The 13,002-nt window shown below is 55.0% G+C and overlaps 5 protein-coding genes across 5 annotated transcripts; 2 read left to right on the top strand and 3 right to left on the bottom strand.

Annotated features, from left to right (window-relative positions):
* Window positions 1-121: 121 nt before the first annotated feature.
* Window positions 122-5,284, bottom strand: BU26DRAFT_453351 (TMEM1 family protein-like protein). The gene is made up of 7 exons (XM_033824829.1): window positions 5,098-5,284; window positions 3,576-5,040; window positions 2,837-3,524; window positions 2,696-2,787; window positions 2,066-2,645; window positions 911-2,020; window positions 122-859 (listed from the first exon to the last, which is right to left on the bottom strand). Exons 1-7 carry the CDS (start codon window positions 5,207-5,209, stop codon window positions 185-187), a joined length of 4,722 nt encoding a protein of 1,573 aa, XP_033685550.1. The 5' UTR covers window positions 5,210-5,284; the 3' UTR covers window positions 122-184.
* A 700-nt stretch (window positions 5,285-5,984) lies between these two features.
* On the top strand, window positions 5,985-7,582 carry BU26DRAFT_265598 (uncharacterized protein). The gene is made up of 3 exons (XM_033821306.1): window positions 5,985-6,120; window positions 6,174-6,273; window positions 6,321-7,582. Exons 1-3 carry the CDS (start codon window positions 6,102-6,104, stop codon window positions 7,351-7,353), a joined length of 1,152 nt encoding a protein of 383 aa, XP_033685551.1. The 5' UTR covers window positions 5,985-6,101; the 3' UTR covers window positions 7,354-7,582.
* On the top strand, window positions 7,583-8,652 carry BU26DRAFT_265599 (uncharacterized protein). The gene is made up of 2 exons (XM_033821307.1): window positions 7,583-7,866; window positions 7,928-8,652. Exons 1-2 carry the CDS (start codon window positions 7,747-7,749, stop codon window positions 8,393-8,395), a joined length of 588 nt encoding a protein of 195 aa, XP_033685552.1. The 5' UTR covers window positions 7,583-7,746; the 3' UTR covers window positions 8,396-8,652.
* On the bottom strand, window positions 8,515-9,888 carry BU26DRAFT_480732 (P-loop containing nucleoside triphosphate hydrolase protein). Its single transcript, XM_033825714.1, has 3 exons — window positions 9,790-9,888; window positions 8,893-9,736; window positions 8,515-8,827 (listed from the first exon to the last, which is right to left on the bottom strand). Exons 1-3 carry the CDS (start codon window positions 9,876-9,878, stop codon window positions 8,702-8,704), a joined length of 1,059 nt encoding a protein of 352 aa, XP_033685553.1. The 5' UTR covers window positions 9,879-9,888; the 3' UTR covers window positions 8,515-8,701.
* A 724-nt stretch (window positions 9,889-10,612) lies between these two features.
* Window positions 10,613-12,980, bottom strand: BU26DRAFT_517381 (glycoside hydrolase family 2 protein). The gene has a single exon (XM_033828565.1). It carries the CDS (start codon window positions 12,840-12,842, stop codon window positions 10,632-10,634), a length of 2,211 nt encoding a protein of 736 aa, XP_033685554.1. The 5' UTR covers window positions 12,843-12,980; the 3' UTR covers window positions 10,613-10,631.
* Window positions 12,981-13,002: the final 22 nt, after the last annotated feature.

Raw genomic sequence — 13,002 nt, forward strand, 5'->3', positions numbered from 1 at the left:
TCGCACGTGGGGGGCGGGGACGTGGGAAGCCGCAATCGCTGCAAGGGCGGGCGGTGGAATGTGTTGTTTGTGGCATCTGCGAAGCTGCGAGGGACCGCGACTTTTGGGCGCGAGGCGCGGTGTCCCGTGCGCTGGGTTACATCATCCCTTGGCGTGCAATTCACAGCAAACTACTCAATTACTTCTACCTGCCCTCAGCTTCCAACCATATCGCACTTCTCGGCGATCCCATCTCGCCAATTCCCACCGTACTGCTCTTCACATCCGGTACCACCATGACACACTCGCTGTAGCTCAAGTAATCTGTCTCGCAGTTCAACTCCTCTTCACCTGCACCCGGCCCTATATGCCCAGCAACGCTCTGTCTTCTTTGCTCGTCCTTCGGCTTTATCCTCGCTCGGATCTCCACATTCGGGAGCAATGCACTCCCAGCCTTCAGCGGTATCAACATAATCGGAAACCTGTGTTCTTCGTCCTCCGTTGCGGTAAAGTGCGCGCGGCGTTGGCCTGCAACGAGCCAGGTCTCGGGGTTTGCTTCGAGCGTGTAGACAAACTCGATGGGATCATTGGGTGAGCTAAGGTTGGCTACAGATCTGAGACTCGCTGGTGAGCACCACATGCGTGTATGCTTGATGCGCAGTTCGGCCATGAGCGGCTGCCCTGCGACTGCGACTGTCATGCCGTGGGATGAGGACGGTTCCGGCGAGGTGAGCGATAGCGATGCGGTATGGAGAATGTGTGTCTGCGGTATGGAGACTGTTATGATCATACGACGGGGAGGGTGGGGGGACGGCGGCGCAATGCCTGTGGAGGGCAATTTGGGATCTGGTTTCTGCGAGAGGAGGATGGACCTGTGGTTCTGAGAAAGAAGTTAGTAACGCCAGCACCACAATCATGTTTACCACCTCACCTCATGCCACTTATGCAGCCATTTCCGAGTGTCGTCGCGAACGATGTGTGGCAGACTCTCGATGCACTCTGTCCAGCCCATTTCCTCAAACGGCCCGAGGTTGACCTTATGTAGGAGCGCAATTTTCTCAAACTGGTGGGGTAGGATCCGATGTTCTAGACGGTCGACGAACGTATCGATGAGCAAACGTGCAAGCCGATGAACAGGGCTATTCTCCACGGCCCTGGCGAATACCTGCCGCAGCCTATCTAGGACGTCTTCGTCCAGGCAACGGTACTCTACGGATAGGGCAAGGCTGCCGTTGTGGGTTGCTTGGCTTCTCCTGCGCGTGCTGACGTCGAGGTCCTTCTTGGTGATCTTGTAAGTGACCGCCAAGGGCCGCTTCAGGAAGACATAGGTAGGGCCTTGAGGTATCTTTGGCGCAAAGACGTCAAAGTCTTCGGAACCCTCAAGCGATACGTCCAAGACTTCCAACGGTACGTGACTGGCGGTCTTTATGTTGAACTTTGAGAAGAGGGCATGGTTCTTGAAGTGGTCGTGCACGTTGACGTCTAGTGGTAGTTCGACGGGAATTGTGAAGGCCGAGTGGTGCTGAAATTGCCCGTTCTCGGTATAGTAGTCGACCTCCACCTTGACTGTTATGTCCGGAAGTATCGTCTCCATCTCGTACGGCACCTTGAACGTTGCAGTAGTATCCGCAGCCATAGAACCAATCGCAATGACACCCGGGCTTGGTTTATCCTCGATTGTCACCTCTCCTGAGGCGATAGTAGCGTTGGCAGTACGCAGCCTGAGGCCAGCCGACGCGGACCTCAGTCGTATCTCCGCGCGTTGTATCTCGTTCCATCCGCTCGAGCACTCAATTTCGATATGCCGTGGCTTGTCAATGTGTATAAAGTGCGACAAGTATACCCTTGCCTGGAAAGCCTCCATACGTGGGAAGCATAGGATTCGGGACTTTTTTGCAGCCTGGAGCGACGTCGCAGAGACGGAGGTGATGATACCGAGAGGAGTTGTCGCCTCCGCTTTCTTGAAGGGCTCATGAACTAGGGCGATACGCTTGGCCTGGAGCACGATCTTGTCGACAATATAGGGGCCAGACGTGTTTACCTAGGGGAGTAAGTATGCAGACACAAATGGAAAGTTTATACGCACATTTGAGTCGAGCCACATTCGACAGACACCTTGCTTGACCCATGTAGGCTCCGAGCTCTCCAGCCAGATCTCTTTGCCTTGCGCTGAGGTAGCACTGATGATTCGCAGCTTTGCTTGTTCGAACTCAATGTCGTCCTCCAGAACATGCCTGAACTGAAGCCGTAGCTGAAAGCCGTCCCTGTCGTCGAAATGGCGCACGTAGGGCTCGACAACGATATCATTGAAGTACTTGGCCAGCGGGACGTTCACATCGTACGGTAGCTGATGAGAGAAGTCTACTAGCTCCGCAAATACTCCCGCAGTATCGACCTTGTCGTCGTCTAACCAGTCCTTTGGCATCCGGGGCACACCTGAGGAGCTCGTTCGCTTGAAGGATGTTCGTATCGACTTTCTGCTAGCGGTAGACTTTGCGAGCAAATCGAGGAGAGATCGAACGTATTCGTCTTTTCGGTTAAGTTTCTTGAGGCATTGCGCATACATCTTCAGCATCGTAGTTTCAACAGTGTTCCACCTAGTCTCCGCGAAGAGCGAAGCCATGCGTCCAAAGTACATGGCGGCAGCAGCATAATCGCCGAGCTCGCTAGGCGTCATCAGCATGTTATCGTAAGGGTTAAGAGAATTGTGACATACAATCGAAGCGCGGCCAGGTCCCCCAGGATACTCTCGCTGGACTTGGTTTGTCCCGCCGCCATGTAGTGCTTGACGATAAGATCGCTCAACATCTAGTGATATCAGCGAGACGCAAGTAGGCTAGAGGGCGGAGATACTGACCTCGTAGTACTGCCGGAATTGATCGATAGAGGAGACCGCGTTGACTACTGGGGCGGCCGAAAGTCCAACGGTAGGGGTGGTGAGCGCCGCTTCTTTCTCAGGTTCTTTCTCGAGCTCGGCGCTTTCTTCGTCAGAGCTGCCCTTGCCATCCAAATCGACGTCGCTCAGCTCTTCTTTCGGATTGAGAATAGATAGTACAGCCGCCCAGCCGATACTCCAGCCCAACGATTTGCCCACTTGCTCAAGGATGCGTCTCTGCACACCTAGTAAATGAGCCCGACTTCCAGCTAGCTCTTGAAGTCCTGTTTTGGCCTGCGGTAGCGTGCTTTCCTGATTCGGGGCCGGGCGATCGTGGTACTGCCCGTTCTCAAAGACCACCTGCCCACTTGCCGTAGGCTGCGCGTATGGTGGGTCTGCAGAGTTAGAGCGACCGTAGTTCAGGGATGAAGATCGTGTCGGATGTATCATCGATTTTGGCTCTGCTACGCTGATCTTTTGCTCTTTAGCGTGTTTGCCAAAAGGCAGAATTTTGCTTGAGGAGCGTGTGCCGGGATCGCTAAGATACTTCGTGAAAGGCAGTGAAGTTGTTGTCGTCTCTCTCAGGATTTGCTCGAGAGCAGCAAATGTCCATGAACGTACGATATTATCGACGAGCCGATCGGGGAATCGCGTTTCATGAGCCTTGGCCCTTTTATACTGTTAGCAATTTCGTGAATCTGCATTTTCAGATAGTTCGTACCCGTTGATCAAGTCTTCTCGTAGAAGTCGTCCAGCGAAAGTGATGAAATTTAGCGCTCGCGAACAAAGCTCGGCCAAGGACAGAAGGTCCTCGGAGTCACTTGAAGAGATCTCAGACTTGGTCCCGACGCTGCTGTCGTCTACGGAGCGCTGAAGCACAGCCGCATTAGGTCTTGGCTGCAGTTTTGCTGCTAGGTCAGATCTCGCAGATTGAGAATTGCCGAGACGCAAGAGTAGCGACATCTGACGAGCGAATATGTACGATCGGAAGTCGAATATTGAGATGTTGTTTGAAAGGATTAGACCCCGATAATCCTTCTTCCGCGCATTTATCGGCTTGTCATGGTGGAGCTGCGGTTGAGGCTCCTTGCGCCCTCCGTCATCCTTCTGGGATCGCTTGAGAATTTCAGAGGCCTGTTGATATAGGTCCTCCGAGTAATTAAGTAGAACGCCGCCTTGGCCCTCGGTGCCTTCGTTCGCCTGGTCGCGAATGATGGAATCCAGACCAATAGAAAGCTCATCATATCCAAGAAGAGCGTCCTCAACCAGACCAACACTTTCGAATCCTCTAGCGAGACCCTCTTTCAGGATGAAGAACGTGCAGAAATTCCACCCTGGAAGTGCGCGCTGTGAATCCTTCTCTCGAATATCTTCCTCATACTGGCTCACGCGCAAGTCAAAGGAGAGCAGTATCAGAGTTTTGAATTTGGCTATGACGTCGTTCCATACTCTTTCCTGCTCTTGGGGGCTCTCCGTGATGGGCGGACTCGTGACCGGTGCCGGAGCAGGTAGCATATGAGGTGGCACAGCATCCTTCTGGAGGCGGACCTGCGCAACTCGATCTGGAGCCGATTTTGACGCGCTATTGAAGTCGGCCCGTATCTTCTCAAGGATGGTCGTGGTTCCGCGCGTCCAGCGGGATGTAGAACTGGTCTTTTCTTTCTCCCCGGTGGCCGTATTCGCGGATCCGCGTGGTTGACTTGCAGCCGGGGTATCCGGTATCACGACGTGAAGGATCATCCACTCGAAGGCATCGTGATTCTCTTGAGTATTTGCAGAAGAGCTGCTCTGGGAGGGTGGCGTGTGTGCCTTGACCCATTCTCTTAGCTGCTTCCGTACGGTAGACTTATACGTGTCAGAGTCATCGCATCTGAGTAAATAGACCTTCAGGTACGGTGTTTGGCGGAGGCCCGGGATTTGATGTCTTCTTTCTTTCGCAGGACCCCGGATATGCTCCGAATTCGTCGGCGTTGCAGTCCTCGGGGTGAGCTCTGGCGGCGCTAGACCCGGAGAGGTGACGCCGGATATATGTACAGTGTCTTCGCTCGGCACCAGATCCACGTGAAGGGAGTCGATAGATCTCAGTGGCCGGGTTGGCGCCTTCCAGTGCAGATTCCTGAGTGGAAGTCGAGAGGTGAGTTGATCTTGAATGAGAGGATATAGGCCCGATGGGTCGTGATATTCGACTTCACATCTATTAGCAATCTATTAAAAGACTCAGCGTTCGTTGGAGCTGTCAATACCCGTGACTTTGGAGCTCGAAAGCCCATCCATCATCGCGGGCTCAGATTGCTTTTGCCTGGAAGCAATTTCTGCGGCCCCCAGAGCTGGCGCACCATCTCCAGCACTGCTCATGAAACACCCGCACCACGATTATCAGGGAAGCTTTCGTGAAATGGGTGCAAGGCGACGTTTCTTCGTCCTCTTGTGGATTGCTTAGGAGTCTGCGTCCAAGGGTCGCGTTTGAGGCTTGTGCGCTAATGCCACACTGATTTAACTTTAGGCTTAGCGTCAGTCTTGGTCAGCACCGCATCACGCGACCTACATGTCGCCCAAAAGAAGTCCATATGTTCTTAATATCGGCCACTTTCTGGCTCTCCTGGAGTTACCCGATGCTCGCTCGAAACCATTAAGATCTACACCACCCGTGGACAATGCTAAGCCCATCACGTGCAGAACCCCCTAACAAGACACGCTATGACCACATAGCTTGCGCCCATCCTACCACATTCCGGTGAACGTTCCCCAAGGCGGTTTCGTGTCCCCAGAGCCTTTATCGCTCAAAAGCCTCACGTCACAGCGTCCTCCGATTTACATTTTCTTTGACGGCGTATTCGCTTTCCCTGCCAATTAAAAAAAGACGCAGCATCCTAGCGAGACGCCGTTCAAGCGCCACGAAGGCACTGCGCAAGGCTGAATTCCGATACCCGAGATGGCTCGCCTCGCATTCTTCGTATCGGCGGTTCTATGGCAGGGGAATAACTTTGTGATGGACCCTTTTCCACAACGCATGCCCGCAAAATAAGGCACAGCCCCAATCTGGCTCTGCAACTCGCAGCAGCATTCTCGCGCTGAGCGACTTGTTGTTTGGCTCAGCGACGGCAGGAAGCCTTACGTCGTGTTCATTCGATACTTAGAGGACCTTCTTTGCCTGAGATCAGCACTCAAAGCTTCGGGCGATTAAGCTTCTTCAGCTTCTGAGTACCCCACACTGTCTCAAGCCTAATCGGACATCAACACCGTCAAGATGGGGATGGGAGATTACTGTATGTCTCTTCTACACACCGGCACTCCATCAACACTCACTAACGTCTCGCAGCACCCGGCAGCATTTGGTACTATGCACCGAACAAAGTCGCCCCGATTATCTTCATCGTCCTATTCTTCATCTCAGGATGTGTCCACGCCTGGCAAACCATGTATGCCGCCCCAGCACATCGCTGAGATCCCTACTAACAGTCCCCAGCAAACACAAATCATGGCGCACCACCATCCTTCTCCCGTGGGCGGCGGCACTCATGATAGCCGGCTTCACCATCCGCGAAGTCGGCGCCTACAATACCTCCAACCTAACCTACCTAATCGCCAGCACCGTTCTCATCATGTCTGGCCCTCCCGTCTACGCTCTCATCAACTACTTCATCCTATCCCGCGTCCTATACTACATCCCCTACCTCGCGCCCATGCACCCCGGCCGTGTAGCAACAACCTTCGTCGGGTTGGACGCCGTCTGCGAGATCCTCATCGGGCAGGGTGCGTGGCGCATGGCGAACTCCGACCTGACCGAAAAGGAGAGGCAAATCGGGGCACATCTAGTCACAGCCTCGCTCTGTCTCCAAGCAGCGCTGTTCGGCTCCTTCGGTCTCCTTGCAGCGCAGTTCCACCGCCGGGCGAACAAAGAGAACCTGCTATCGAAAGACCTGCGCATCGTGCTCTACGTCCTCTACGTCAGCGCCACCATCGTAACCATCCGCTGCATATACCGCCTCGTCGAGTACATCGAAGGCTGGGACAGCACCGTCTACAAGAACGAAGTCTTCTTCTGGATCTTCGAGGCTGTCATCATGTTCCTCAACACCCTGCTGCTGAACTTCTACCACCCCGGCAAACGACTCCCGCGCTCTAACTCCATCTTTCTGGACCGGGATGGCGTGACGGAGAGGAGGGGACCTGGGTGGGCGGACGATAGGCCGTGGATTGTGACGGTCTTCGATCCGTTTGACATTTGGGGTTTGGTGACAGGGCGGGATAAAAAGACGCAGTTCTGGGACATGTCGGACGATGAGCTTGCGCGGCTGAGGGCGGAGGCTAAGGCGAACAAACGGAGCTTCGTTGCCGCTTTTCTGGATCCATTCCATCTTTGGGGAAGAAGGGGGTATATTGGGAAGCACCTCACGAAAAAGCCGCTGAGCGGAAATGAGCGGGCCATTCCATCCGTGGCTGAAGTCAAGACAGAGGAGAACACGAAGAGCGGCCAGGATGTGAAGGACTTGGTGTGAAGGGGACATCGCCGTTTGTCCACCAACGTTGCTTTCTTCGACCTGCTTCTTCGATTCCCGTTTCGCTTTCGGCACTTTGCGTCTCTCCCCGGGCCTCTCTATGGCGCCCCATTCTATTGTATTCGATACCCCTTTCTTGCTCCCTCTCCATCTCGCTTGTTTGTCGCTGGCCTAGCTCCGTTTAATGGAAACTTCGCTTCCTTTCAATCCCCGCGCGCGAATCTTCATGCTCCATTCAGCACGATCACGCGGATTCCACCACGCGTTTGCCTTTCCAAACTTTCCATTCGTCAAACTGTGTAGTAGAACAGCATATAAACGCACCTAATTCTGCCATTCTGTCCACTATCATATCCCAATCTCCAGAAGCATCAACGGAGTGAGACAAGCGCCATGGTCAGCATTGCAGGAGTCTTGGTAGCCGTAGGCTGCGGCGCCATCGTTATCTGGTTCTGTTTCAGTGGCAGTGGCCAGAACACAGCGCAGCGCGATCGGCACCTGCTGCTGCAACAGGTACGTTCTCACCAAGCGCCCGCTCTTCAACCCTCTGTGACTCTAGACTTACACAACGCAGCATCATCACCATCAGCATGCACAATCCGACAACAACAACGCGAACCCCGAAGACGATGAACCAAACGTGGACATCCCGAATGACGACACCAACTCACCTCTCTCCGGGGACGACATCCCAATAGACAGCGCTTCAGATGCCACTGATGCACCCTCTTCTGCGCAGCCTCCGCGTCCGTCATCTCAACGCAGCATATCCCCCCAACCCCTGCTCCCAAAAATGTTCCCCACCCTGCGCCCAACGCCGATCCATCATCCAGCATCCACGGATGAAACGCCACAGGCTCACAACGGACACGACGAGGACTTGGGAGGCTCACGATCGCCATCGCCATCGCCAACGGAGGACGACTGGGAGAACGTTTCGTGGCCAGGGTCTGAGGACGAGAATGCAACGGGAGAGGAGGCGCACGGCCAAGGGAAGGTGCAAGGTGAGAAGAAGAAGGGATTCTGGGGGAGGGGGAACTAGGCGAGTTGCGCCGGATGAACTGAACTGGGCGGCGTATGTGAACGAGGGGCCTGGTGGCATTTGCTCTCATGCATGAAGTCACCGCAACAGGCACGGATAGATATGGAGTGGAATGGAATGGATAGATAGATAGAAATTCGGATGTGGGATTGTCGCTCACGGCGCGGTTTTGCACGTGGATCCTATCTCTCGAATGTGACGACTAGCATACGGACGTGACATATTCCCTCCAGAAGCCCCTTCCCCCAGGATAGTTTCCCTGCGCCAGACGCCATGCTAAATGCCAAACAAGTATATGGGGGTGCTTTATTTCGTCGCAAGGGAGAAGAGCTGCGGATTCATATTGATCTTGCAAAGCCGCGCGACGCAGCCAGAGAGCTGGAGGAGAGTCTGAACGCCTTCAAGGATGCGCATGTGCGTGAAGCCGATTTCCTATCCCCTTGTTAGCACATTTCTCCACTTCCCACACCATCCTGTCTCTCCCAGAACCCACATACCTTGATAAACTCCAGCTTCGCATGCTCGCTCAAACTCTCAATGCTCTTCGTCACCTTAAACATCGTGCTGATAATATCATGGCACGAGTACCCCAAATCCCACAGCTCCTTCAACACGGTCAACGCATCGTCCACCCGCTGCTCATAGCACGCCTTTATCATCGCTTGCACCTTGATCGGATGCGGGCTATCCACCACCTTGAACACATTATCCCCATTCACGAAGCCGAACCCGGCGTGCGTGGACTGCAGGTTGTTGATCGCTTGTCGCATATCGCCCTCAGCGGAGAAAACGAGCGCAGCAATCCCGTCGTCGGACCATTGCACCTTCTCGGCTTCGCAGATCTGCATGAGGCGCTGGACGATTTGCGCGTCCGTGAGGCGGGCGTAGCGCAGGATGGCGCAACGGGATTGGAGCGGTTCGATGATCTTATTCGACTGATTGCAGGCGAATGCGAATCTCGTCGTCGAACTGTATATCTCCATCGTGCGGCGTAGGGCCTGTTGCGCGCCGCTTGTCATGCTGTCTGCTTCGTCGAGAATCACTAGCTTTTGTTTCCCCGGCGGGAGCGTTACTTTCTTCTGCGCGAAGCCCTTTATTCTGTTCCGTACGACGTCGATACCGCGCTCATCAGAGGCGTTGAGCTCCAGGACGGCTTCCTTGTATGCGTCGCCGAGGAGCTGGCGCGCGAGGCAGAGAATCGAGGTCGTCTTTCCAATGCCCGGCATGCCCGAGATGATGACGTGCGGCATGTTGCCATCCTTTGCTATTATCTTGAGGCGCTCGATTGTTTCGGTGTTGCCGACGACGTCGTCGAGGAAGACGGGGCGGTATTTCTCGACCCTGAGCAGACGTCAGTGAGGATGGTGCGCGGGGGCACAGAACGGGACGCTTACCAGGGCAATTCATAGTTTGCCCCTCCTTGCGCATTTGGGTTCACTTTGACGCCGTTGCTGGCAGCTTTTGAGGACTCTGCTTTCGCCATGGTGGGTTGGAGTGGGAGGTGTCGACGCGAGACGCGTCTGGCGCGGGCACGCTTTCACGGGTCATCTGCGCTAATCCGAATATGGGACTATTAGCGAGGACTCCCATCAGACGAGAACACCATCACCCTTAGACCTTAACGATATCGAGGAACGGCGCATCTAGCGCATCTGTCAATACTTGCCGTGGCCCTTTGTGAAAGCTGAATAAAGCGGAATGCGACCGGGCTCGCCACCAGCCTGACCATGCTTCGACGGCACTCACTCTCGTAAGAGGCACATACATTGTGATGTGGAGAAGGCTCATGCTGCACCTCGAGCGCAATCTTAAGGAGACAAAAGATAGATACTTCACACTGCAAGGGTTTGGGAATACTTATCGTAAGCTCCCAGCTTGGATACTACTTTATCTCAGAGACCACAGATGGCTGATTGCAAAAAGTTCACTAACAGCCTTGAGGCACCAATACGCGGGAACGCGGGAACGCCCCGAGGGCCTCCCCTCCCAATAAACGATTCGTTTCCGCTACTTGTGCTAGGTGCCGTGGTGATCCTGGGATGTTGGAATCTATGATGGAGATGCGGGCGTCGCGTTTATGCGGATTACGCATACACATAGGGACTTCGATGCCATCAGAGTGTGCAATAGAGAGGGCGAAGGACTCCGACAACACCATATATCTGGCAGGAGAGCCGGTGTATGACTGATGGAGACGTGTAGATTAATTGAGCATACGTGCCTATACCTAAGTTCTCTAGTCTGCCATCACAGCGACCGTCCCAGCTTCCAGCCCCTCCGCACTTGCAGTAACCGTCATCGATCCCGCAGCCCCGGCTTTCCCTCGCACAATAGCCAGCGCCAGTCCACTGAACGCTTTCCTCTGCGGCGACGGGAACGCGGTGAAGTCCGCCGGATCCCCGTTATCAGTCGCCACAAGCTCTCCCGCACCAGACACGTCAAACGTGATCTCGTTGTCCGCCATCGGGACCACATTCCCCTCCGCATCCAGCACCACGGCCGTGATGAAGGAGAGATCGTCGCCATCCGCTGTGATGCTAGTCCGGTCCGCGGCGAGACGAAGCGAAGCGGCCGGCCCAGCTGTTTTCACCGTAGCGTCTGCCCACTCCGTCCCGTTCTTGTAGGTGACGACGTGAAGTTCGCCGGGCGCATACACGACTTCATCCCACCGGAACCTATACTCATACTCGCCTTTCGTCTTGCGCCCCTGAGACTCGCCATTCACAAATAACTCCGCCTCATCCCCCGAAGAAAAGACATGCACGGGCGTCACCTTGCCCACTCTATCCGGCCACGTCCAATGCGGCAATATATGCGCCATCTTCAAGTCGCTCCTCCACCTCGCCTGGTACAAGTAGAACCTATCCTTTGGGAAGCCCGCTAGGTCGATGGGTCCGAAGTACGAACTCCGCGCGTCGTAGTACGGCGTCGGTTCGCCTAGGTAGTCGAAACCGCTCCATACGAATTCACCCGCGACGAAGGGATTGCGGTCCTGGCTCGAGAAGACTTTGTCGGGCGAGGCGCCGAAGTCGGCGCTGTAGAGCGAGTAGTCGCTGACTTGCAGCGAGGTGCTATTCCCGCCTGATGTGTCGTTCACGGGGGCGCTGGTTAGGTTGGCAACGGGGAAGATGTAAGTACCGCGTGTGGAAAGGGCGGCTGCTGATTCGCTGGTCATGAGCATTTTGCCCGGGAAGGCGGAGTGGAAGGCTGGGTACTGGGGCGGCGTGGCAATCCCCCTGAGCTGCGAGTACGCTGGCGTATCTCTTATCCCCTCGCCTTGGTAGTTGAGACTTAGTACGTCGAAGACGCGCGGGAAGGGCTGGTAGGGTTTCGCGGAGTTCATGGAGGCGGTGACCGGGCGCGTTGGATCTTCCTCGTGCACGATGTCACGCAGCATTTCTGCGACTGCGGCGCCGGTCTCGTTGGTTTGCTGCTCGGCGACTTCGTTGCCGACGCTCCAGACGAAAATTGAGGGATGATTTCTATCCGCTCTAATGAAGGCGCGCAGATCGGGCTCGTGCCAGTCGTCGAAGATGAGGTGGAAGTCGTTGGCTGTTTTGTTGTGCTGCCACGTGTCGAAGATCTCGTCGAAGACAAGGAAGCCCATGCGGTCTGTAAGATCAAGGAGTTCGGGTGCGGGCGGATTGTGCGAGGTGCGGATCGCATTCACGCCCATTTCGCGGAGGATTTCGAGCTGGCGAGTAGCGGCGCGGACGTTGAAAGCTGCGCCGATTGCGCCGAGGTCGTGGTGCTGGTTTACGCCTTGGATGCGGATATGCTCTCCGTTGACTAACAGGCCATCGTCCCCACTGTAGGTGAGCGAGCGGATGCCGAAAGGAGTTTCGTAGGTGTCCATTGTGCCGTTGCGACTGGAGATGCGCGTGATGGCCACATACATGTTCGGTGTCTGTGATGGTAAGGGACCCCATAGTGCCGGATTTTGGATCGTGATGGACTGATTGATCTGCTGCTTCCCAGCTCCTGCGAGGTTCAATGTCGCCTGAGGAAACTCAGCAACTTTTTCTCCAGCCTCTCCAGTATGAGAATCCACCACATACACCTCGGTGACAACTTGCACCTGCTGACTGCTGTTCCCCTTGTTCTCAACTTGCAACGCCAGATTGACCTTAGCCGACTCTTCCGAAACATCTTCTGTAGTGACATACGTCCCCCACTGCGCAACATGCACCTTCTCGACCTTCGTAAGCCAGACGTTGCGATAGATACCTCCCCCAGGGTACCATCTCGAAGAATCCAGGGGATTATCTAGCCGGATAGCTAGCTGATCTTCCCCGTCGAACTTCATATAAGGCGTCAAGTCCAACCGGAACCGAGCATAGCCATACGGCCATCCGCCGACGAGGTGTCCATTAAGCCACACTATGGCGTAGGACTGCGCGCCATCAAGGTCAAGATAGATCGATTTGCCCTTATCCAGAGACGTCATGCTGAGATTCCGGCGATACCAGCCCACTCCCTGCGAAGGTAGCCGTCCCATACCGCCGGTGACGGGAACATCATCGCCAACATAGAAAGGTCCTTTGATCGCCCAGTCATGTGGCAGCGCCACCGCCTCCCAGGCGTTATCGTCGAAGTCCTTTTGCACG

The sequence above is a fragment of the Trematosphaeria pertusa genome (genome assembly GCF_010094035.1).
Source record: "Trematosphaeria pertusa strain CBS 122368 unplaced genomic scaffold BU26scaffold_5, whole genome shotgun sequence".
Classification (NCBI taxonomy): domain Eukaryota; kingdom Fungi; phylum Ascomycota; class Dothideomycetes; order Pleosporales; family Trematosphaeriaceae; genus Trematosphaeria; species Trematosphaeria pertusa.

Coding starts and splice junctions, on each gene's coding strand:
- BU26DRAFT_453351 (XM_033824829.1), bottom strand. CDS start 5,209: ATGAGCAGTGCTGGAGATGGTGCGCCAGCTCTGGGGGCCGCAGAAATT. Junction 5,041..5,097: donor TTCGAGCTCCAAAGTCACGG/GTATTGACAGCT, acceptor ATAGATGTGAAG/TCGAATATCACGACCCATCG. Junction 3,525..3,575: donor CGAGAAGACTTGATCAACGG/GTACGAACTATC, acceptor ACAGTATAAAAG/GGCCAAGGCTCATGAAACGC.
- BU26DRAFT_265598 (XM_033821306.1), top strand. Junction 6,274..6,320: donor GTCCACGCCTGGCAAACCAT/GTATGCCGCCCC, acceptor AACAGTCCCCAG/CAAACACAAATCATGGCGCA.
- BU26DRAFT_265599 (XM_033821307.1), top strand. CDS start 7,747: ATGGTCAGCATTGCAGGAGTCTTGGTAGCCGTAGGCTGCGGCGCCATC. Junction 7,867..7,927: donor GGCACCTGCTGCTGCAACAG/GTACGTTCTCAC, acceptor TACACAACGCAG/CATCATCACCATCAGCATGC.
- BU26DRAFT_480732 (XM_033825714.1), bottom strand. CDS start 9,878: ATGGCGAAAGCAGAGTCCTCAAAAGCTGCCAGCAACGGCGTCAAAGTG. Junction 9,737..9,789: donor GCAAACTATGAATTGCCCTG/GTAAGCGTCCCG, acceptor ACGTCTGCTCAG/GGTCGAGAAATACCGCCCCG. Junction 8,828..8,892: donor CGAAGCTGGAGTTTATCAAG/GTATGTGGGTTC, acceptor ACAAGGGGATAG/GAAATCGGCTTCACGCACAT.
- BU26DRAFT_517381 (XM_033828565.1), bottom strand. CDS start 12,842: ATGACGTCTCTGGATAAGGGCAAATCGATCTATCTTGACCTTGATGGC.